The sequence below is a fragment of the Salvia hispanica genome, chromosome 6 (genome assembly GCF_029641045.1).
Source record: "Salvia hispanica isolate PSC_SH4W2 chromosome 6, Shi_PSC_v1, whole genome shotgun sequence".
Lineage (NCBI taxonomy): Eukaryota > Viridiplantae > Streptophyta > Magnoliopsida > Lamiales > Lamiaceae > Salvia > Salvia hispanica.
This window is the reverse complement of record NC_142697.1, coordinates 22,649,885-22,671,734: the sequence shown is the minus strand read 5'-3', so window position 1 is coordinate 22,671,734 and position 21,850 is coordinate 22,649,885. Positions and strand designations below refer to the sequence as shown.

At 35.8% G+C, this 21,850-nt stretch overlaps 1 protein-coding gene, 1 long non-coding RNA gene and 1 other non-coding gene across 5 annotated transcripts; all 3 read left to right on the top strand.

Annotated features, from left to right (window-relative positions):
* Positions 1 to 5,565: 5,565 nt before the first annotated feature.
* On the top strand, positions 5,566 to 8,103 carry LOC125208275 (uncharacterized). Of its 2 annotated transcripts, none has more exons than XR_016132252.1 (2): positions 5,566 to 5,714; positions 7,301 to 8,103. It is a non-coding gene; the product is annotated as an uncharacterized LOC125208275 (long non-coding RNA). The 2 variants fall into 2 exon arrangements; XR_016132251.1 differs by having other exon boundaries at positions 5,566 to 5,809.
* A 9,227-nt stretch (positions 8,104 to 17,330) lies between these two features.
* Positions 17,331 to 20,405, top strand: LOC125208271 (ADP-ribosylation factor 2). 2 transcript variants are annotated; one of them, XM_048107855.2, is made up of 7 exons: positions 17,331 to 17,485; positions 18,541 to 18,709; positions 18,882 to 18,952; positions 19,120 to 19,239; positions 19,800 to 19,918; positions 20,013 to 20,094; positions 20,185 to 20,405. In XM_048107855.2, the coding sequence occupies exons 2-7, from the start codon at positions 18,562 to 18,564 to the stop codon at positions 20,188 to 20,190; spliced, it is 546 nt and encodes a 181-aa protein (XP_047963812.1). In that variant the 5' UTR covers positions 17,331 to 17,485; positions 18,541 to 18,561; the 3' UTR covers positions 20,191 to 20,405. The 2 variants fall into 2 exon arrangements, with proteins under 2 accessions (XP_047963812.1, XP_047963811.1); XM_048107854.2 differs by lacking the exon at positions 20,185 to 20,405 and having other exon boundaries at positions 20,013 to 20,121.
* LOC125208697 (small nucleolar RNA U19) lies at positions 19,637 to 19,729 on the top strand. Its single transcript, XR_007174179.1, has one exon. It is a non-coding gene; the product is annotated as a small nucleolar RNA U19 (small nucleolar RNA).
* Positions 20,406 to 21,850: the final 1,445 nt, after the last annotated feature.

Genomic DNA, 21,850 nt, shown 5'->3' with positions numbered 1-21,850 from the left:
ATACAGTGAAATCATCCATGAATATCTCGATGCACACCTCTAGTAGATCCGAAAAAATACTCATCATACAACGTTGGAATGTCCCTGGTGCATTACATAGACCAAATGGCATCCTTCGGTAGGCATAAGTTCCAAAAGGGCATGTAAATGTGGTCTTTTCCTGGTCCTCTGGGTCCACGAAAATCTGGAAATAACCGCTATATCCGTCGAGGAAACAGAAATACTGTTTGCCAGCCAGCCTCTCTAGCATCTGGTCAATGAATGGTAAAGGAAAATGATCCTTTTTGGTGGCTTCATTTAGTTTCCTATAGTCGATGCACATCCTCCATCCAGTGACCAGTCGAGTAGGCACCAACTCGTTCTTGTCATTCTTCACCACTTGTATTCCAGATTTCTTCGGTACCATGTGAACCGGACTGACCCACTCGCTATCTGGAATAGAGTATATGATTCCAAGGGACAGTAGTTTCAGAACTTCCTTGAGCACTTCCTCCCTCATGTTTGGATTCAGTTTCCTTTGTGGATCACGCCGAGCCTTTGCCCCTTCCTCTAGTCTGATGTGGTGCATGCAAAGATCAGGGCTAATTCCAACTAGGTCAGAAAGTGTCCACCCTATGGCCTTCTTGTTCCTCCTTATTACTTCCAGCAGCGCACTCTCTTGGTCTTCAGTCAAGCGGCTGTTAATTATCACTGGACAAGTTTCTCCTTCCTCCAGGTATGCATACTTTAAATTTTCAGGCAAAGTTTTCAACTCCTTCTTCGGTGTGATGGCTTCCTGAGGTAAAGGGTTCTCCGCCTTACTTCTTGGCGCCATTTCCTCTAGATTCGCTCCCTCGTCTGGGCTCTTCTCCTGAACAGATCTGGCTGATTGGAATGATAGTGGCTGGTGGCAGAATGCCATGATCGCTTCATTGATCTGATCATCTGTCAAGTCCTGTGTGAAAAAAGTTTCACACCATCCTGTCACCTCCTTTTCTACAGTCTGGCTCAGCTCCGAATTGTCAAACTGTTCCTGCATTAGTTCAGTCTCAAGATATTCTTGGACTAGGGGGTTAATTACATCTACAACATGCAAGTTTTCAACATCAAGCGGTTTTTTCATAGCTTCTTCAATGTTGAAGGTGTATTTCTCCCCATGATAGTCCAGGCATATGGTTCCATCAAACACATCAATAACAGTCTTCGCGGTGCGAAGGAAGGGTCTCCCCAGTAACACCCCACTAGACTCAGTAGATTCATTTCCCCTCATTTTTATCACATGAAAATCAGCTGGGTATAGGAAATCATGCACTCTAACTATAACATTTTCCAATACTCCCTCAGGAGAGATGCATGTTCTATCGGCCAACTGAATCACTACTTTAGTATCAACCAAACTGACTCCCACCAATTTTTTATATATTGACAGCGGTAGGACATTTATCGAAGCACCTAGATCACACATGGCATGCTCAATTTTAATATCACCTATAGAAATAGGAAGAGTGAACATACCTGGATCTGTACACTTTGACGGCATCCTCCTCTTTTGTATCACGGCGGATACATTTTCTCCTATAACAATCTTCCCATCAGGTTTGGTTTTTCCTGCTATGAATTCCTTGATGAACTTGCTGAAGGTGGGTATTTTCAGAGCCTGCAAAAAGGGTAGGTTAATCTCCAGCTTACTAAATATTTCCACAAGGTCCTCAGTATCATCTTTCTTTTTCTTGGCTTCTCCTCGATATGGGAATGGTTTGGGTCGCTTTACTGCATTCGTGGAACTCCCTGCTGGGGCTGCACCTGTCTCCCTGCTTCCCTCTTTAAGTTCCAACTCAGGTTCTGGATCAAGGAAAAATGGGTCACTTAGTCGAGGCATAGATCCCCTTAAATCTCCCTCCTGGAGGTCATCCTGTATAGGAATTTCTCTGAGTCCAGGATCATCTCCTCGAGACTTCTGATTCCCCTTTTCTCCGTTCATCTGTGAGGGTGTCTCCTCGTTTATCACTTGCTTCGGTCCTTCATAGCCTTTCCCCGATCTCAAGGTAATTTGACTAATATTTGCTCGGTCTGGTGGTTTGACAGTGGCAGGCAATTTCCCTTCATTTCCCCGCATTTCGTTCAGCGACGTGGCCAACTGGGACATCTGCTTTGCCAACATGTCCATGGCAGACTTCTGCTCCTGCTGGGCATCTTGAATTTTGTGCACCACGTCATTGTTAGCCTGCATGTTATTCTGCATGTGTTGTTGGAAATTTACCAGGTCATGCACCATGTCATCAAGATTCCGCTGTGGTCGGAAACCTTGAATTGAACTGGGATTAAATCCTTGATTTTGATTGGTTCCAACCACCTGGTTCTGGCGAAAATTTCCCTGACCTCCTTGATTATTGTTGTACTGGGTTGCTGGACCTGGGTGACTCTGTTGGAAATTTTGATTGTTTCCTGAATTGTTCCTCTGATGCGGTGGCACATAAGAATTCCCTTGGTTGCTCTGGTTCCTGTTGTTCCAGTTATGCTGATCCCCTTGGTTACGGAAATTCCAGTTGTTCAACCCCTCTTGCTGCTTCCCTGCCCAGTTAGAATTATGCTGTGGTCCTTCCTGATTCCGGCTGGGCCATGTCTGCTGGTTCTCCGCTGGACCTGGGTGTTGTGACTGTGGTTGTTGGTTCCCTTCAGCCCATCTGAAACAAGGATTGTCCCTCCATGGTGCCTCCTTAATCTTCCACTGGTTCCAGTTGGTATTTTGATTACTTTGATTCCAATTCCCCATTGCATTCACTTGAGCTTGGAAATCTCCATCGAGTGAGGGATTATTGTAAAATTGAAGCTGATGTTCCTCTTGACCTGGGTTTTTTTCCTTATCAGTCGACCCAGGGGTATTTTTCTTTTCAATGGCATTTAGCAGTGCCTTCTCCAGTCGATCTATTCTGTCTCTAACCTCTTCTCCTTCTCGTTCCTTAACTGTGTTCGCGGAGCTTCTCCTCATGATAGCACGCGGGCAGTCATACGCCTTCTTCGCGTCGATTAATCTTCCCAGAATCTCGCGTGCCTCGCTTGCCTTATTCTTGGTGAAATTCCCCCCGCTCGAGGAATTCATTAAGTCCTTGGACTCAGGATTTGCCCCTTCGTAGAATAGATAAAATGTTTCAGCCTCCGTCATCCTGTGATTTGGGCAAGCGTCAAGCAGGCCTTTAAACCGAGACCAATATTGGCTTAAAGATTCATCGTAGTCCTGCTTACACTCTTGAATTTCTTTTTTCAAAGCGTTTGTCTTATTGGACGGAAAGAAATAGTCCAGGAACTCCAATTTGAAATCCCTCCATGTGGTGATCGAGTCAGGTGGAAGCCTCAGCAACCAAGTGTTTGCCTCTCCTTTCAATGCAAATGGAATCGCTCGCAGGCGATAGTCCTCCTCGGTAGTTTCGTTAGGCCTTTTCTGGATGCTACATAGCTTACTAAACTCGTTCAAAAACTCATAAGGACACTCATTCCTCCGTCCAGAGAATGTAGGTAAAACGCCCAGCACATTCGTCTTGATCTCAATAGACCGCTGACGTTGATTTGACACTATGGCATGAGCTGGCTCTCCGTCGAGATGTGCAGTTAGCGAACCAATCTCTGGGTCTAGGTCCACTAAGTTTGCCATTACAGACTCCTCTTCCTCCCTTTCCGAATGCTCAGTTTCTGACGACGACCGTGAATCCTCTTTCCCCGATGAATTCCACTCTTCTTCACTCCCTGATTCAAACGGAAATGGATCTACAGTTGACAACCCCGATCTGGTAGTTATGGCGGATGTTGATTCCTTAACTTGCCACTTCAACTGCACGTTCCTTGACCAAGATGGGTTGCTCCAGATTCCTGACCTTGAGCCCTTGCTCATAAACTGCCAAAAGCGAAATTCAAAAGATTAAAACTATTTACACCAAATCTCTAAACACATAAACAAACTACGCCATCCATCCCCGGCAACGGCGCCATTTGAAGAGTTGATTTCTTGCTTGCTGTATCCTATCAATTTCTAATTACACACTTCCTAGATCCAGTAAATCAACTAGATCACAAGGTCTAGAGACTCACAAGACTGGAAGTCTGGTCGTTGGTACGCAAGCAAACCTTCAAAACCCTCAACCACAGATACTAAACTAGCACAGGGAAGTAGGGATCGATCCCACAGAGATGGACTCGTAAAATACATGCGTAGAGAATTGGAAACTATTTTTGGGTTGGCTGCTGCCACGCATATTTTGGGTTGAGGAATTTAACTAAGTGAATTTGGAAATAAAGTATGCTATGCTAACTGCTAGATCTAGGCAAAAAATGAATTATGTATAAGAACTAAATCAAATCAACTACTAGATCTGGGACTTCTACGAACATCTCTAGACCAAGGAGATTAAAACAAGTGGGGACCAAACTCTGAAAAAGGTAAGTACGGACAGAATCGAATCTGCAGCCTAACTAACTAAAGCATCAACTGAAAATGACTTCATCTTCTTCAACGAACACAAATAAATGCAGAGATCGAGAAAAACAAACTCAGATGTAGATTGGAAACATAATTTTAACGGTAAACGAAACAACGACGGAAATCACACTACTAGACGAAGCAAACCAAGCAGAACAAAATCCCCATAATCTCATGCACAAATTTCACCTCCCCTGTTCAGATCCACACTTCGGATGCTAAATCCACTCCGGATCCAAGCATCCGAACAAAAATCCAACCGAACACAACTTCAATACCACGATTCTCGAATCTCCTAAAATATTCAGCAACAAATTCAAGAGAACATCTCAAATAAACAAACCAAAATAGCAAGCGTCATAATAATCAACACGAAATCCAACTTCATCAAGGCAAATCAAACGTAAACAGAACGGATAAACTGATTCAGCAACAAAACAACAAGCTCGACTTCCAAACGTGAAGTTCGAGACTGAACTGAGTACCAAACAGAAATTTTAAAAGAACAATTGTTTCTTCGCCCTCAAGGGACGGTGATGCACTGATACGAGACTCCTGAAAACGAAAACCTCCCCCAATTTCCCATATCCCTAGTGTGTGTGCTAAGAGCGTGACTGTGTGTGGAGTGTAACCGATCTGCCATTCTTGTTGCGCACTCCTTTATTTATAAGCTTCGAGGTGGGGCCCAGCGAGGTATTGATTGACTTGATTGCCCTCAGCTTTTGGCTTCCTTCCTCTAGCTTTTCCTCGTGATTCCGTTCCTGCTCCTCGCTAGATATCCTCCTCCAGCATCTCCTGGATCTAGCGCTACACACACACCTGGCTTAACAAAACTTGTTAGATCCAGCAGAAATGTGATGTTTTTCACTACATAACCAATGCATGAAATTAGCCTTATCAGTATTCTTGAATATATGATGATAAATAATGTCCAGCATAATGCCCCAAAAATTGTTAACTAAAAAAAAAAGAAAGGAAATTTATGAAAACAAAGGAGGAAAAAAAAAGAATAGAGGAAAGGTTGGGAGAAAGAAAAATAATGAATCTTCTAGATTTTTTGGCTATGACTAAATCAAGATAGTACTTATCTCTTTCATTCTTTCCACCGCACACATTTTGCAAAATGAAAACAAAGAAGGAATCGTTCTCTCCCTCACACACACATAGCATCTTCATCCAGTCTACTCTCTCCATCATGTGAGCCTTTAGCTGTGATTACCTCTCCGGTGTGACGTCCCTGCTCCGCTGGCCTCCTCTTTCCCAGGTGACCATCTCAATCTCCCTTCTCAACTCATCTCCATGGAAGTAGGATTTAAAGCTTAAAGTTCAACACCCAAATTCACTACTTATGAAATTAAGGTAAGAATCTATTAAAACTTGCATTTACCCTCAGCTAGGCATGATCTAGAAAATATAATTGGATGAAACTGAGTCCTAGGTTTTCTATTTGAGAAGGGCCGAGAATAGCAGGGCTTGAATTCGAGAATAATTACCTTGTTATGCTGAAATTGGTAAACCCACGCAGGTGTGTTTTTATTTAGTTTAGTGTGGGTGATAATTTTTCTGCCACAACTGACTTACGGCCAGATTCCGACAATCTTAGATAAATAAATACATAGTAAAATAGGTACCGTTTGAAAGCTAATGTCAAAACCTTTCCAACGGTATCTTCGGATTTTAATTCTGACTTCAAACGAGAAAGTTATGGCCCTCCGAAGTGACGGCGCCGAGTCTGCAAACATGGGTTCCTGCGGGAATTATAGCAGGATTTGGCTGTTGTTTGATGTCAAAATATTATGTTTAAGGATTTCAAAGCCCTATAAGGTATGAGCTACTTGCCTAAGTCCTCTATTTTATCGTTGGTTGTCTAATGAAGGAGTAAACGAGTCATATTTCATAGCATGCTTTCGCCACAGCTTGAGTTCCAATTTTGGTGGATTTGATAGTTTCCTACGCCTACTTTGAGAAGTGAATAGTATGAAATTATTAAGTATGGTGTTTGAATGTTAGGGACAATATAGAGCTCATCAATATGACTTTGTAGGCTTGCTTTGCTAAATTGATTGCGCTTGAGAATTTACATTTCTTGCATAATCTAAACCTAGATTCCAAGGAAGATGTGTTTTTGGTATAAGATAATTTAGGACGGCCTATCCCTAAATGTGAAAGTTGATGATTTTACATTCAAAGCATGGTTTAGTGAAAGAAACTAAGGAGACAGCTAGTGCATCATGTTATGGCAGCGTATTTCGACTTCAGTTTAACCAAGTCAATGACCTCATTTTCTTACCAAATTTTAAATGAACATAGTTTTATGTGTCTTCTGCCATGTGACTAAAATCTAACTTCAACCGAGTTAAAATGAATTTATAATGATTTTTGTAAGTGGACTGCCCCAGTCCGCCGGGAAATGACATAGAGAGGGAGTAGGAATAATGTGATTCGTGTGTCAAAGGCATTTTGGATTTCGAGGTAGTATTCTTGCGATAGCTCTAAAGTTCTTGAATTAAATTTATGTTGTTGCTTATAGAATATTTCGTGTTAGTCGATGAAATAATATGTGATTTATAGATGTTGCTTATGACATGAAATATGAGAAATTTTAGGTACTTGATGTTATTGATAGAGTTGGAACTTAATCTATTTCTTTGATTGTGATATGGCGTGCAACTAGTTATTGATGTGTTATGTTAGAAATTTTGGAAATAAGTAATTTGATGAAAATGGTACAATTGGCATGCCATAGCCAGCAGTGCTGAATTATCTGTGATTACTCGTCTTCTGGATAACTGAAGCGAGGATCGTCTGTTATCTGATATCTGATCTGTGGCTGATTTGCGCCCTAAATAGGTGGTCTATGCGGAGTCCTCTTGAGGACCGAATCCGCTTTTGCATCTGATTGGTTCGTGTACCCTAGTCTATCACTAAGCACTAAAAGGGGCTATATGTGTTTGAATATGTGAAAATGTTGGTGATCTGCGTAGGTGTTTCATATGTATTGGTGATCGAATAATATTGTCATATATTCTGTGTTTCACTCAATTATTGGTATTATGTAATTTATTTTGTATTCTCATATGTGATTTACGAATTTGATACATGTTTATGAATCTGATAAACTCCACTAGATCATAGTTGGACGACATAAATGTAAGATTCTACTAATGTTCATTTCCGATATAAAATATACATGCCTGGAGATGGAGATGGAGATGACGATGATGGTTCTGCACTGTTTTCTTAATTAATAATCGTGTAAATGTATAGGTTGCATAACGTTTACTTTAACTCTGAAAATTAGGCTCTAATGTTGAGTATATTATTGAGCTTGTTGAAACTCACTCCTTCCTCCCCCCTGCAGATTAAAGGGTCAGACTAGCTCTTTTGTTGTTCAGCTGTTCAAGTCAGGTCACTAGCCAACTCTTTTGCATTTGGGTGATTCTTTTGAATTAGTTAGAGGTGGCATGTATAGAAAGTGTAACGTTTCTTTTACTTCCAAAACTTTTGTTAAATAAGTATATTTTGTAAATAGTTATGAGTTATCCATGTTATAAATATATACACAAGACTTTTGGGAATAAGCTTACGGTCTAGTTCTAGACTGACATTATATAACAGTTTTCTAGTTTGCCAAGTAAAGGCAAATAAGATATTTGTATGTGCAAAAAGGGGATCTTCTATTAAATCAAGATTTGTACCAAAATGTGACATTATTTATTCGATTATTAAAATAATCGGATAAAGGGTGTTACAAGTTTGGTATCAGAGCCTAGGTTTAGGCGTTCCTAGGCTTTTGGTTTGGTTAAAGTTAGTTTAGAACATGCCACATAGGATGTTAAGTCGTTTTTTATATCAGTTACCCTATGTCGCTACTAATACAGATATATGAGTTTTTCAAATGGGAATTTGACATATTATTTAGTCTAAAGGTTGCCAAAGTACGGGATAGGAATTCCCGTGTGATTGAGAAAGTGGTTATATGGGACTGGCCATCCGATCGGTAGCATCATCTTGAGTGAAAGATTAAAATGCTTGTAGGATGATGAGATTAGAAATGGTCAAAAGAGATTATTTTGTTGTGATTTATAAATGTGTTGGTTTATGGATAAGAATGTGATAATGTCTGTGATTTGTATACATTGTGCGTTCAAATAAAATGTTGTGTGTTATATGGTATGATTGGTGGATCTAATCTGGGATATATACAGTGTGTTGGGAGGATATGATATGTGATATAAAGTGTGAGGGAGGATATGATACACGATATATGGTGTGATGGATGGAAATGACATGTGATATGTGGTGTGGTGGAAGTTATTAATATGTGATACGATTGATAAGTGTGTCTAATTGAAGCCTATGAAAGTTTCCTCGAGATCTGTGTGAAATTAAATGAATAATGTGATATAAAAAATTATATGACATGGTTCATATATGTGACAGATGACTTCCAATAGGCATATGGGAGATGTATTTATATGATAGATGCCCTCATCGGGCTACTTATAGTGTTCGTGTACCCGTGTCCAGCACTAAGCAGAAGTTGGGGCTGAATGTGTTATCTATATTGAGAGATGATAGTTGTGCTTTAACATTATTAGATGGTTATGGTTATCTGAAAGTATAATATTGCGTTGACTGATAAAATAAAGTGATGGGCATAGAGACAGTATGGGTGTTATATTATGTTATATGTGTTATTTATATGTGATTCAAAGATGTGTCTAAAATTATTCAGAGTGTGGCGATTATCTCCAAATCTATATCTTGTGTTGATTGATATGTAAAGTGATAAGTTGTCAGGATAATATGTTACATTTGTACTATTGCAACATGTATTATTTTGGTTGCAGATGACCTTTCATTATATAAAATGGTTGGTGATTTAAAAATAAAATATATTATGGGTTGTTAGATTTTGATGAAATTATTTGGGGGGCTTAGGGTTGGGGTTTCAACCTTTTTGTATGAAAAATTAGTATTGTTTCAGTTAGTGGTGAGCAAAATAATTAAAATTTGAAAATTGAATCTAAACCAAATTGAAATTTAAAATTCGATTCAGATTTTTTGAATTTTTGGTTCGATTCCATCAAATTAATTTAAAAAAACATCCGATGTTCAGATGGATATTTTAAAATACTATGTATTCCAAAGTACTTATAATTCTATACAATATTATATTCATATAATAAATATGGTATCTGTGAGGGCAAACAATTCCCACATTTGAGAAAGAACAAGACTTGCAAGTGAATAATGAGCTACCCCTATTCCATTAGTATGAGGCCTTTCGGGGAGTACCCCAAGAGCAAAACCGTGAGGGCTTTGCCCAAAGCGGACAATATCATACTAATGTGGAGTTTGGGTGTGCACCACCGAGACCCTACAGTGATGCTGAATATTTGTGGTCTACTTATGGTTTGGGCCTTTGTATTTAATTGTTTTGGGCTAGTCCCAATTGGTTAAATGCTGAAGCCCAATATTGTGTATGGGAAGCCCAATCCGGCTTGACCCATTACTTACCTTGACCACACTGATGCTTGCCACGTGAGCTCTCACCCGGATCCTGCTTTGAGGCCGTTGATCTTGAGCTGTGTTTGTTTAGTGAGAGGCCGGCCTCTCACTTACCCTATTCTGATATTCACTCTCTCTCTTTCACTCCAGAACTCTCTCTGTCTTTTCTCTTTTTTCTCTCTCTTGTTTTCAGGCGACTTCGCTGGTGAACTCCTCAGATATTTGGTTTACACCGATTGATCCTTGTTTTAGTGGGTTCTATCGGTTTAGATCTTGAGTTTGGAGACTTTCTTGGTTTCCATTAGAGTGCTTGGAGGATTCTTACCAAGGGTTTGAATCTGGTGAAGTCTGGTATTCAAGAAGTGAGAACTTGTGAGGATCTTGTGGGTTTCTGGTGATTGCGAGGTGTTCTGACAGTTTGTGTGACAATCGGTGTGGCTAGGGGTTCTGACCTAGCATTCGACGGTTTCTCTCTTGTGACTTGTGGTAGAAGCGTGTGGGGAGATCCTTGGCTTAGTGTAGTCACTGTTGTGACCTGAGCCATATCCTTATTGTGCTGTCTTAGTTGCAGTTACTTGTTGTTACTTAGATCCGAAAGGATCTTGTGTTAGTATTCTAACTTGTCTATCTTAAGTGTGCAAGTTCTAATTGGCAAGGACTCGGATTCCAGATTGGTCAAGAATCTGGAAAGAGTTAGGGTTCCAATTAAGGTTACAATCTGTAATAGCTAGACATCTTATTGTTGTAGATTACTTGTAATCTTGTAACAACTCTTGTACTTGGCTTGTAACTTCTGAGATTAGCCATCTCAGAGATCAATCAATAAAAGAGGTCCCGGTAATTAGTGAATCCGGAGTAATCTGATCCCTACAGTGGTATCAAAGCCCTAGTTCAGGGTTGGGTCTGTGTGGCTCGGGGTTCGGTGGTTGAGCTTGCAAGTTCTCCAATGTCTCTGCGTGAGCTCGACCAAGACCTGTAGTGACTGGTTGACCTGTAACATGAGGCACACATGTGGTCTTGGTCTGGTGGTCTTGGTTTGAGGGGAGGATTGTGAGGGCAAATAATTCCCACATTGGAGAATGAACAAGACTTGCAAGGGAATAATGGGCTACCCCTACTCCATTAGTATGAGGCCATTTGGGGAGTACCCCAAAGCAAAACCGTGAGAGCTTTGCCCAAAACTGACAATATTATACTAATGTGGAGTTCGGGTGTGCACCACCGAGACCCTACAATATCTGTACATATAAAAAGAGAGGTTTCTAAAAGTTTACTGAAATGCTATTTTAGCAAAAAAAAGTCTATTAGTTATAATTATTTTATTGATTGATTATTAAATCTCTAAATTTTGCAATTACTATTAAACAGACTTGATCTGAAAGTCAGAAATATTACTCATTAAGCTCATTAAAATTCATTAATAAGAAGAATGCTAAAAGGCTAAACGCATTGTATAAATATTAGCTTACCAAAGGTCAAAAATATTTGTAAGACATTAGGTTCATTAAAAGTCATTAATAAAGAATGCTAAAAGTCATTCAAATTGAAAAGAATACAAAACGCTGCCTGCCGTTACATTGTAATATTAGCTTAAAAAGAAATTTTGAGGTTCTATAAATGGAGTACCAATTTCATTATGAAAAAAATAGTGCGAATCATTTTTGGGAAGTATATAAGGTGTGTATTGTCTTCTCTCTCGACTTTTTAGGATCCTATTTACGGTCTTAGTTTTTTTTTTATTTTTTATAATATGTTTGTTTTAAATTTGAGTTTTGTTATCTTCCTTTTTTTTTCCAATTTAATATATTAATTGTTATTGCATAACAATAAAATATTACAATTAAAATTAAAATCATGTGCACATGGACACATAATATTACCATAGTGTATGTGGTTGTTTCTTAGAGCATCCACAATAGCTGACTAGCCGGCGCCCTAGCCGCCAGCGAGCAGCTAGGCGCTCGGCTAGTCTACAATTGCGGTAGGCGAGACGAACAGAGGAAAAAGAAAAGCCCGAGAGATCGGGTGTGGACTAACCGGCTAGCCGATCGACAACCGCTTATTGCCCGGCGAGCGATCAACTAGCAAATTTTTTTTTAATTTTTTTTATTTATATATATTTACAGCTCATTGCACTTCATTTTTTCAATATTTGATAAACACTAACAATTAAAATGAATTAAATTGGAGGCTAGGGCATTGGCTAGACTGTGGGAAGGTTATGACATTGGCTAGGCTATAGGAAGGACATGATGACATGGCAGAAGGAGTTTTAGGTTAGGCTATTACTAGGCGATGACTAAGGCATTCCTATTGTAAATGCTCTTAGGACATCTATAATTAATAAGAGATGAAAAATTAGTCTTGTTCCAGTTAGGGGCGAGCAAAATATTAGAAATTTAAAAATTCAATCTAAACCAAATGAATATTTAAAATTCGATTCCGATTTTCTGAATTTTGGGTTCGATTCGGATCAATTTTTAAAAAAAATATCCGATGTTCCGTGTTCGGATTAGATATTTTAAAGCACTATATATTCAAGAAATGTTCCAACCTAGTATTTGCAAAAAAAATGGAATACAAAGTTAGTAAAATAAGCAATTTTGAAATACTCCTAGTTAACTCAAATACAAATAAAATAATAGGAGTAAATTTTTTATAAAAGTCAATAATTTTGGGGCACTTTTTAAACGTTTTGGTTGTGCTTTTACAACACTATGTTTTATTTATTCATGAATTCATTAAAAGTAAATCATTTTTGTCAGTAATGGTGTTTTATAACTAAAACTTTTCTTTACTTTTGAATTAATCATTATTTTATAGTAATATGGAGGATTTTATTTTTTTAACTATTAATATCCTTTTTATTGTGTTTTCTATTATAAATATACACAATAACGAAGATGAAAGTGTTTTTTAACAAATATACACAATAACAAAGATAAAAATGTAAGTCAAAAGTCAAAACAGTCCAATTTTATAACTTTTTCCAATATTACATCGACTGAATGAATATGTATTTTTTCAATAAACTTTAAAATTTGAATAAATATAAATATAAAAATAAATTAAAAATATACACAATAATAAAGATGAAAAAGTGTTCTTTAATAAATACTAGTATCACGCCCGTGCTATGCACGGTCCATTTTATTTTCTTCAAAATATAAAATATTGATTTGAAATAAAAAAAATAATATTATTATATGGGTTAAAATCATACATTGTTATAATTATTTGACCTTTCAAATAATAAAAATAATTTTAATTGATATATAAATTTGTAATTAAAATGACATTGTTTAAAAAAAAATTAACTCTCCTTTTATATATGGAGTTATAATTATTTGACCTTTCAAATAATAAAAATAATTTTAATTAATTTTTAATTAAAACAACATTTTCTTAAAATTTTCCAAAACTACCATTTTATATATGTATATATAGATATATTCTAAATATCCAACAATAATAATTATTTTATAAAATTATTTCAAAAATTAGAACATTTTTTGGTAAATGACTAAAATATACTACCAAAAAATTGAAAATCTCCAACTTTGTAGCATATGAAATGTAAAATTAATTTAAGATATTGTGTATCAAAAGATATAATTTAAGATTGCACCGGTGAGACACTTCTTAGTCGAGCTTCATTTCATTGCAATATAGTGACCCTATACACTAAAAACCCAATTCTTGAAACCTAAATCATAAACCCTTAACTGTAAAATATACTCAATTAGATTATAATTTTAAATTTAGTTAGGCAGTTTTTGTAAATATTTTCAAAACTTCCCTTGTATTATTTAAACAAAATACATGAATTACCATAAATTTAATAAAAATGTGTTGCTTATTACAATATATCAGAATTAACCATTAAAATTAATAATGGCCACAAATAAAAAATGAAATAATAATTAAAAAGAGCGAACTATTATTACTACACATTCTGAACGAAACTAAGCAAACTAAGAATTAAAAAATGTCATTTATGTAAAAGAATATAAGAAATTATAGCACCTTTTCATGTGGCAGAAGCTAATTAATTTTCGTGAGAATTTCATTCTAGTGTCAAGAAATTGAGCTTAAATACAAAAATGTTAAAAAAAATGACCAAATTTATAGTATTTGAATTTGATTAACTAAAATGATAATCTACAAAAATTTAATAGTATTTGAATAGTATTCAAGTCTATAACAGTCTAACAACGTATTTAAATAGTATTACAACTCTTGTACAAACATACTAATAATATTGCACCGGTGAGACACTTCTTAGTCGAGCTTCATTTCATTGCAATATAGTGACCCTATACACTAAAAGCCCAATCCCTGAAACCTAAATCATAAACCCTTAACTTTAAAATATACTCAATTAGATTATAATTTTAAATTTAGTTAGGCAGTTTTTGTAAATATTTTCAAAACTTCCCTTGTATTATTTAAACAAAATACATGAATTACCATAAATTTAATAAAAATGTGGTGCTTATTACAATAAATCAGAATTAACCATTAAAATTAATAATGACCACAAATAAAAAATGAAATAATAATTAAAAAGAGCGAACTATTATTACTACACATTCTGAACGAAACTAAGCAAACTAAGAATTAAAAAATGTCATTTATGTAAAAGAATATAAGAAATTATAGCACCTTTTCATGTGGCAGAAGCTAATTATTTTTCATGAGAATTTTATTCTAGTGTCAAGAAATTGAATTTAAATACAAAAATGTTAAAAAAAATGACCAAATTTATAGTATTTGAATTTGATTAACTAAAATGATAATCTACAAAAATTTAATAGTATTTGAATAGTATTCAAGTCTATAACAGTCTAACAACGTATTTGAATAGTATTACAACTCTTGTACAAACATACTAATAATATTGAAGCCTTTACAGTCCGGCTATGCACATTCACACACAAATGGAAGAAAACAAATTGATCTTCATCATCTTCGGAATGAAGCCGGTGGTCGAGGGATGAGCAAACATCCGGCTATGCACATTCACACACAAATAGAAGAAAACAAATTGATCTTCATCATCTTCGGAATGAAGCCGGTGGTCGAGGGATGAGCAAACATGGCTGTTTTCGGTTGCCTCTGCTCACTTTAGAATTCGCCATTTATCTTTTTTCTTTATCTACTTGTGCTTGTTCTTGGGTACTCTCTGTTTCAATACGGAATCCATTTATTTATATAGAGCCAAGATGGTGTAGATTAAAAGTTTTAGCTTTAATTCCCAAAATAATAGTGCATGCGTTTCTTGCTTAATTGGAGTCTGTTGGCTTTCCATATTCTTTGTGAATAATGGCTTTTTATATTCATTTTCAATTGGAGCCTTTTAATTATAATATATACCTGAAATAATAATGTGCATGTGCAATAATAAATAGTCCACGATCTGCCGGTTGAGATATATACTACAAATTAATTAACAAAATTAAATTTATTCTAATCATTCTAGAGTTCAAAATTGTAATTCCATAAATACCCCCAAAACTCCCCTTTTATATATGTATAGATACACAGTAATAAAGACAATAAAAGTTAAAATAGTCCGATATCACAACCTTTTCTATCAGTACATCGACTAAATGAACATGTATTTCTTCAATAACTGTTAAAATTTAAACAAATATAAAAAAATTGTGATGAAAAATTGTACTACTCAGTTCCACAATAGTTGAGTCATTTCATTTTTTACATGCATTTTAAAAAAAATGATGATACTCCTTTCGTTTCCTCATAGTTGAGTCATTTTCCTATTGTTTTCTCATAGTTGAGTCATTTTTCCATTTTGAGAAACTCCCTCATATCATAGTTGAATTATTTCTATATATGGTAACACTTTTTCTTACTCTTACTTTACTCTCTACTTAATTCATTTTCTATTTTATTATTCTCTCGACTTTTTTTCTTTCTCTTACTTTTTTATCCATTTACTTAACATACCGAACATCTACAGTATTTCTTAAACTCTGTGCCGAAAAGTTTTGCCTCAACTATGAGGGGACGGAGAAAAATAAATAGTTAAAGTGAAGAATGAGTAAAGTAAAAGAAAGAATAATATAGAGAATGATCTTATATAAGTTATTCTCGCTCTCACTTTACTATTTCTCTGCTTTAATTATTTATTATTCCCTCAGTTCCAGATAGTTTGTCTCAATTCTCCATTTCGGTCTGTTCCACATAGTTTGTCATATTTCACTTTTTACTCCCTCCGTCCCAAGGTATTAGACCAACTTTCCTTTTCGGGATGTCCCAACATATTAGACTCATTTCCTTTTTTAGCAAAAAGCATCTATCTTATTTTATTCTCCACCTACTTTTTTCTCTCTTCTCTTCCCTACTTTTTCCCTCTCTCATACTTTACTCTCTCCACTTTAACTATTTAAATATCAATTCCTTAAATCATGTGCCCAAACGAAGTGAGTCTAATACTCCGGGATGAAGGGAGTACCATTTTTGGTAGTGAGTCCCAATATTCCACTAACTCATCCATACTCACATTTTATTATAAAGTGTATAAAAGTAGGACTCACATTCTATTAACTTTTTCAACTCACTTTTCTTTACCTTTCTTAAAATTTGTGCCCGATCAAAATGAGACAAACTATCTAAGACAGAGGGAGTATCATTTTTTTCCAAACAAGTGCAGAAATGAAACGACTCCAACTACCGCAGAATGGAGGGAGTATTGTATTTGGTACAGTAGATTTTTGAATTCTGGCATTAGACTTTCAGGTTTCAAATTTTCGAATTTTTTGTATTGGATTTTTTTATTTTTATACTTTGTATGCAATTTTGGATTATTTGGATCGGATCGGATCGAATTTGAATTTTCGGACAATTCAAATCGGATTCAATTTTTATAAAATTTTAAATTTTCATATCGAATCCAATTGGGATAAAAAGAATCTGCTTTGTAATGTGACCTGAATATCAATAATTAGATTTATTTATTGAAGGGGAATAATTTTCTTTATCGTTCATTTCATTTTCAAAACGCTCATCAGAAATACGTGATTCTGCAATTACAAAACAATGAGTCAATGACTAAAGAGGAGAAAAAGGAGACTTGGTCATGTTAAGTTAATTACATTAACAAACTTTGATTAAGCAACAATATTCCATCGACAATCTAGAAAGCAGAGATCCTAATCCAGCCAATGATGCTCGTTATGTCTGTGAATTATAAACACCATATATGAGTAATAAAAAATGACGTGGCAAGATCCTATTCACTTGGCCAGCTCAACCCAGTGGAATCGACGGCGAATAATTTATGAAACAGTGTCATTCTTGAAAGGGCAACGCTGTTATTTTAGACAAATTCTGGTGGCAGTATAGTCATTTAGTGGAACATCCCAGGGGGGCATTCCAGTATAAATATCTGCAGGTCGAGTAAAGGAAAATAGAAAGTTTTAACAATTTGTTCTGAAGCAGCTGTGCCTGTTTCTCTGCCTACACTCTCTACCACCTTCCCAGATCTATCGTTTTCTGGTACGTAAATTTTTGAGATCGGATGCCAATTTTTAGATCTGATATAGCTCGAATTTCTTATGCTTGCGATCGTGTTTTTCCGCTTCAAAATCTTCTGTGTGGAGAGAAACATCGGAATTTGGGGTTTCTCTGATTTGTTTTGGTATATATGAGTTTTCCAATAAGTCGGTTTATGTTACTTCGTGTTTTCTATGTAATTGCAATTTATGTTAAGGTTTTATTCAAATATGCGTTTGATTTTGATTCAGCTAATTTTTGCCGGAGTTGATAATTTCTGCTTTCGTATCTCTCGTGATCTCTGATCTGAAAGCTTTTTTTAACCTAATGATCCCGATCTGAAACTTTTTTTTGTAGTTTGAGAATTTTGGAAAATATTTGGAATCGGTTTGATTGGTTCAGTTATTTGGGGGATGCGTTTTGATTGCATATGGCTCTATATTTCATAAAGATTGTGACATCAGAAATTCTCGGAGCGGTTGCATGCCGATAATTTTTGGATCAGAAATAAATTTTACAACTGCGTTTGGTTGATTTAGAACTTATAAGATGCAGAACATATTGCTGCATGTTAGGTGCTCATTTGATGGGTACATTTAAAAATGAATTGCCATTAGTGAATTGTTCCATGCATCTTCAGAAGTCTAGGATGCCTTTCGTTTGAGAATCTGCACCTTAGAATGACATATTCTATAGATTTATATACTTAGAATGATGCAATATTAGGAAAATTATTTATACTTATTCAATTGTAACATTTTAGCCTGTTCTCAACGTTGATTGTGGTTTACATGTACAGTCTTGTTATTCGCTAATTCATTCTTTGCAGTATTCGTTATAGTTTAGGTGGCTTAGAATTAGCCATAATATCATATATTTACTGCTTCAGAATTCGTTCTATACATATTTAAGTATGGTTAATGCACCTATTCAAGTTCCATATTTGTGTGACTTGTTAGCTTAAACTTGTATGCACATATAAATGTGAATGTTAAAACTGGCGGGAATCTTGCTTCGTACGTATATAAATCACCAACTTCCATCCTTATGATATGCAGGGACCTAAGTAGAAAACAGAAATGGGGCTGACATTCACAAAGTTGTTTAGCCGGCTTTTCGCTAAGAAGGAGATGCGCATTTTGATGGTTGGTCTTGATGCTGCTGGTAAGACCACCATCCTGTACAAGCTCAAGCTTGGAGAGATTGTCACCACCATCCCAACTATTGGTATGCTTTATCCTTTGTGGTGCTCTACTGGAACTACATTAACTTCTTTTTGTCTTGTTTATACATCTTTTCATTAAGACATAGTAGAAGCCTACCTAATTTGTGGAATTTGCATTTTTGTATCGAACAATTTTCTGGTATCAATTTCTCTAGGCTAACCATTTATGTGCAGGTTTCAATGTGGAAACTGTTGAATACAAGAACATCAGCTTCACTGTGTGGGATGTTGGGGGTCAGGACAAGGTGGGACTGATGCTTTTTAACGTTTCATTTGTTTTTCTCGTTTATTTGTTGAAGTAAACAGATACCAACATCCCAATTTCTTATATCTGTAATCTGTATCGGTAAGATTATAGAATTATCATTTAAGCTGTCGTGCTCGTAGTGACATGTTATCTACTTTTATTCAGATCCGCCCATTGTGGAGGCATTACTTCCAAAACACACAGGGTCTCATTTTCGTGGTTGACAGCAATGACAGGGACCGTGTTGTGGAGGCTAGGGATGAATTGCATAGGATGCTAAATGAGGTAATAATCCTTTCTATACTATGTCCATGTTACCTAGACGACATAGTGTCATAAGATTAGTTATCATTCAGGAGAAGTCATGCAAAGATCGATGTTTGATGGGAAATTTCCCTCAGATATTTACTTGATGTTTTTGTTGGGGATTTTTTCTAATCAGGGGAAATAACTTTTTAAAGGAAATTCTTATAATCCAGTGAAATAACTTGTTAAAATCTCACAGTTTTCTATATTTCATTTGCTTGTCATATATGCAATGTTGGAAAGCACGCAATTGAGTCAAATATTGTCAAGTTGTATCATTTCTAGTGTCATTGGTGTATGGTAACTTATGGAATGATCTAATTCTATGTGCCTCTTTGAGTAGCCTGGTGAATAGCTGCTTAAGCTAATTTGTCATCACTGGCTTAGTTAGGAGGCCAATAATAAATCAAAGCATTTTGAGTGGATTGTTGCATTCTACCAACTGTCCTCCAAGCAGCTTTGGACATTACCATACTGCAAACTTGTGAATTATTTGGATTAACACTGAAAATATTCTGATTTTGTTTTCTCCTTCTCAGGATGAGCTGAGAGATGCTGTATTACTTGTATTTGCAAACAAGCAAGATCTTCCCAATGCAATGAATGCTGCTGAAATCACCGACAAGCTTGGCCTGCACTCACTGAGGCAGCGTCACTGGTATGCATTTTCACCCTATTTTGGTTGGTTTGTTGTAATCCCAAATGCTTTTGAATTTGCTATTCCAAATTTTACCCCAATGTGTTGCCTCCAGGTACATCCAGAGCACCTGTGCCACCTCTGGGGAGGGGCTATACGAGGGGCTGGATTGGCTCTCAAACAATATTGCTAACAAGGCAAGTTCTTGAGATAGTATCATGTTCAAAAGTATATTGTGCAGACTTTTGATGACCTTATTTGATCAATCTGCGACTCGTTTGTTACAGGCTTAAGTGTTCTTGGGAGTTGCTTGGATAATGCGTGCAGCTGTGTTTTTCATACTAGCCTGTGTGGGATGTTTTGGTTTCAAAATTTTTGAAAGTGCTTTAGTACCCTGTGAAATGGCTGTGTAAAAACTAAATGAAATTGTTTCATATGTTTGCGGTACACTAGTTCTAAATGTATTGCTACATTCATTCATAAAAACATATTAATATTGTCTGCTTCACTGCCCCGACAACTTGGTAGTCATATTGGTAGGTGTGTATGCCCCTGTTTTCCGTTTAGTTGTGGCATCTTTGCTCGAAATATCGACTAGAATAAACTTTACCTTATTTCTTAGGTGACTTCCGTGTGTCTGAATACCAACTTATAGATAGATGATCTCTGTTTTCTAGTAGTATTTGAATTGTATTCAAATATTATTTTATTTCAACCATTTACACTAAACTCAAATTTAAAAGAATATTTTCTATATTATGTGTTTTTACTCACAATTTGAAAAAAAAGTAGTTTAGGTTCAGCGTAAATGTAAAGATAGGTATTTTGCACTCAAAAATTTTAAATGGGATTAGTTTTGGAGAACTATTGGAACTAATTAGGAGTACTTATTTTATTTTAGGTTTTAGTGTATCATTGGAGATAGTCTTTGTAAATTGACAAAGTAATTATATTTTCATTATTTTGAAATATTTCTGTAATCGAACTGGTGTATGATCAGAGTAATTTTTGGGTATTAGGACGGGTTCAAATTGTTGCTATTGCCTGGGAGTAATTTTTGGGTATTAGGACGGGTTCAAATTGTTGCTATTGCCTGTATTTCTCGAATATACAGTATTGAGTATACCGACTAGTCTTATGTATATGGAGTAGTATAAAAGTTCCTTCCATGAAATTGTCTAAAATAAAGGATTTACATAACTAATACACAAATAAATACAGTCTTTCACTTTTTTTATGTAGTACTAAATGAGGGAAGAGAGAGAAAAAAAGTTGAATAAATACTGTTAGTGATGAATGAGCTTTATTTTATTAGAGATTTTTTTACTGAAAGTAGAATTGAACTATTTTTGCAAAATAAACTAAATGGAAAAGTATATTTTCATGGGATCAATGAAGTATTAGAGCCAGTGGCGGATCCAGGATACGAAATGGGAGGGGGGGAAATAAAAAGTCAATCCATCCACGAAAAATAATCTCATCTTTCCATTTGGCTCCGTCCATAAAAAATAGTCTCATCCAAAAATGAAAATTTTCTCTAAAATACTTTATCAGCTTTTACTCTTTCACTCTCATACTTTATCCACTTTTTTTCTTCTTCGTTATCTTATTTTACCTTATTAATATCTATGCCATTCACTTTTCTCATTAACTTCAATAACATTAGAATACGTTGATCGCAACAACTGACTTCTATCAGTATCCATATATTGAAAACGTTTCAAGATTCACTCGATCAATCATCTTTTATCGCATTATGCAATTTTACAGCAGAGCATACTCTTTCAACCAAAATAAAACTATGTTTTTTCGAAAAAATTTTAACATTTACCTAATCAAACAAAAAAAATACTACCACACAAATACATCAACTTAGCAAATAAAAATGCTTAATTGACACCCCCACGACACCACACCAATTGGCAATTTCCGTTCACTCCTTTCTACAATATT

Coding starts and splice junctions, on each gene's coding strand:
- LOC125208271 (XM_048107854.2), top strand. CDS start 18,562: ATGGGGCTGACATTCACAAAGTTGTTTAGCCGGCTTTTCGCTAAGAAG. Junction 18,953..19,119: donor ATGTTGGGGGTCAGGACAAG/GTGGGACTGATG, acceptor ACTTTTATTCAG/ATCCGCCCATTGTGGAGGCA. Junction 19,240..19,799: donor TGCATAGGATGCTAAATGAG/GTAATAATCCTT, acceptor TCTCCTTCTCAG/GATGAGCTGAGAGATGCTGT.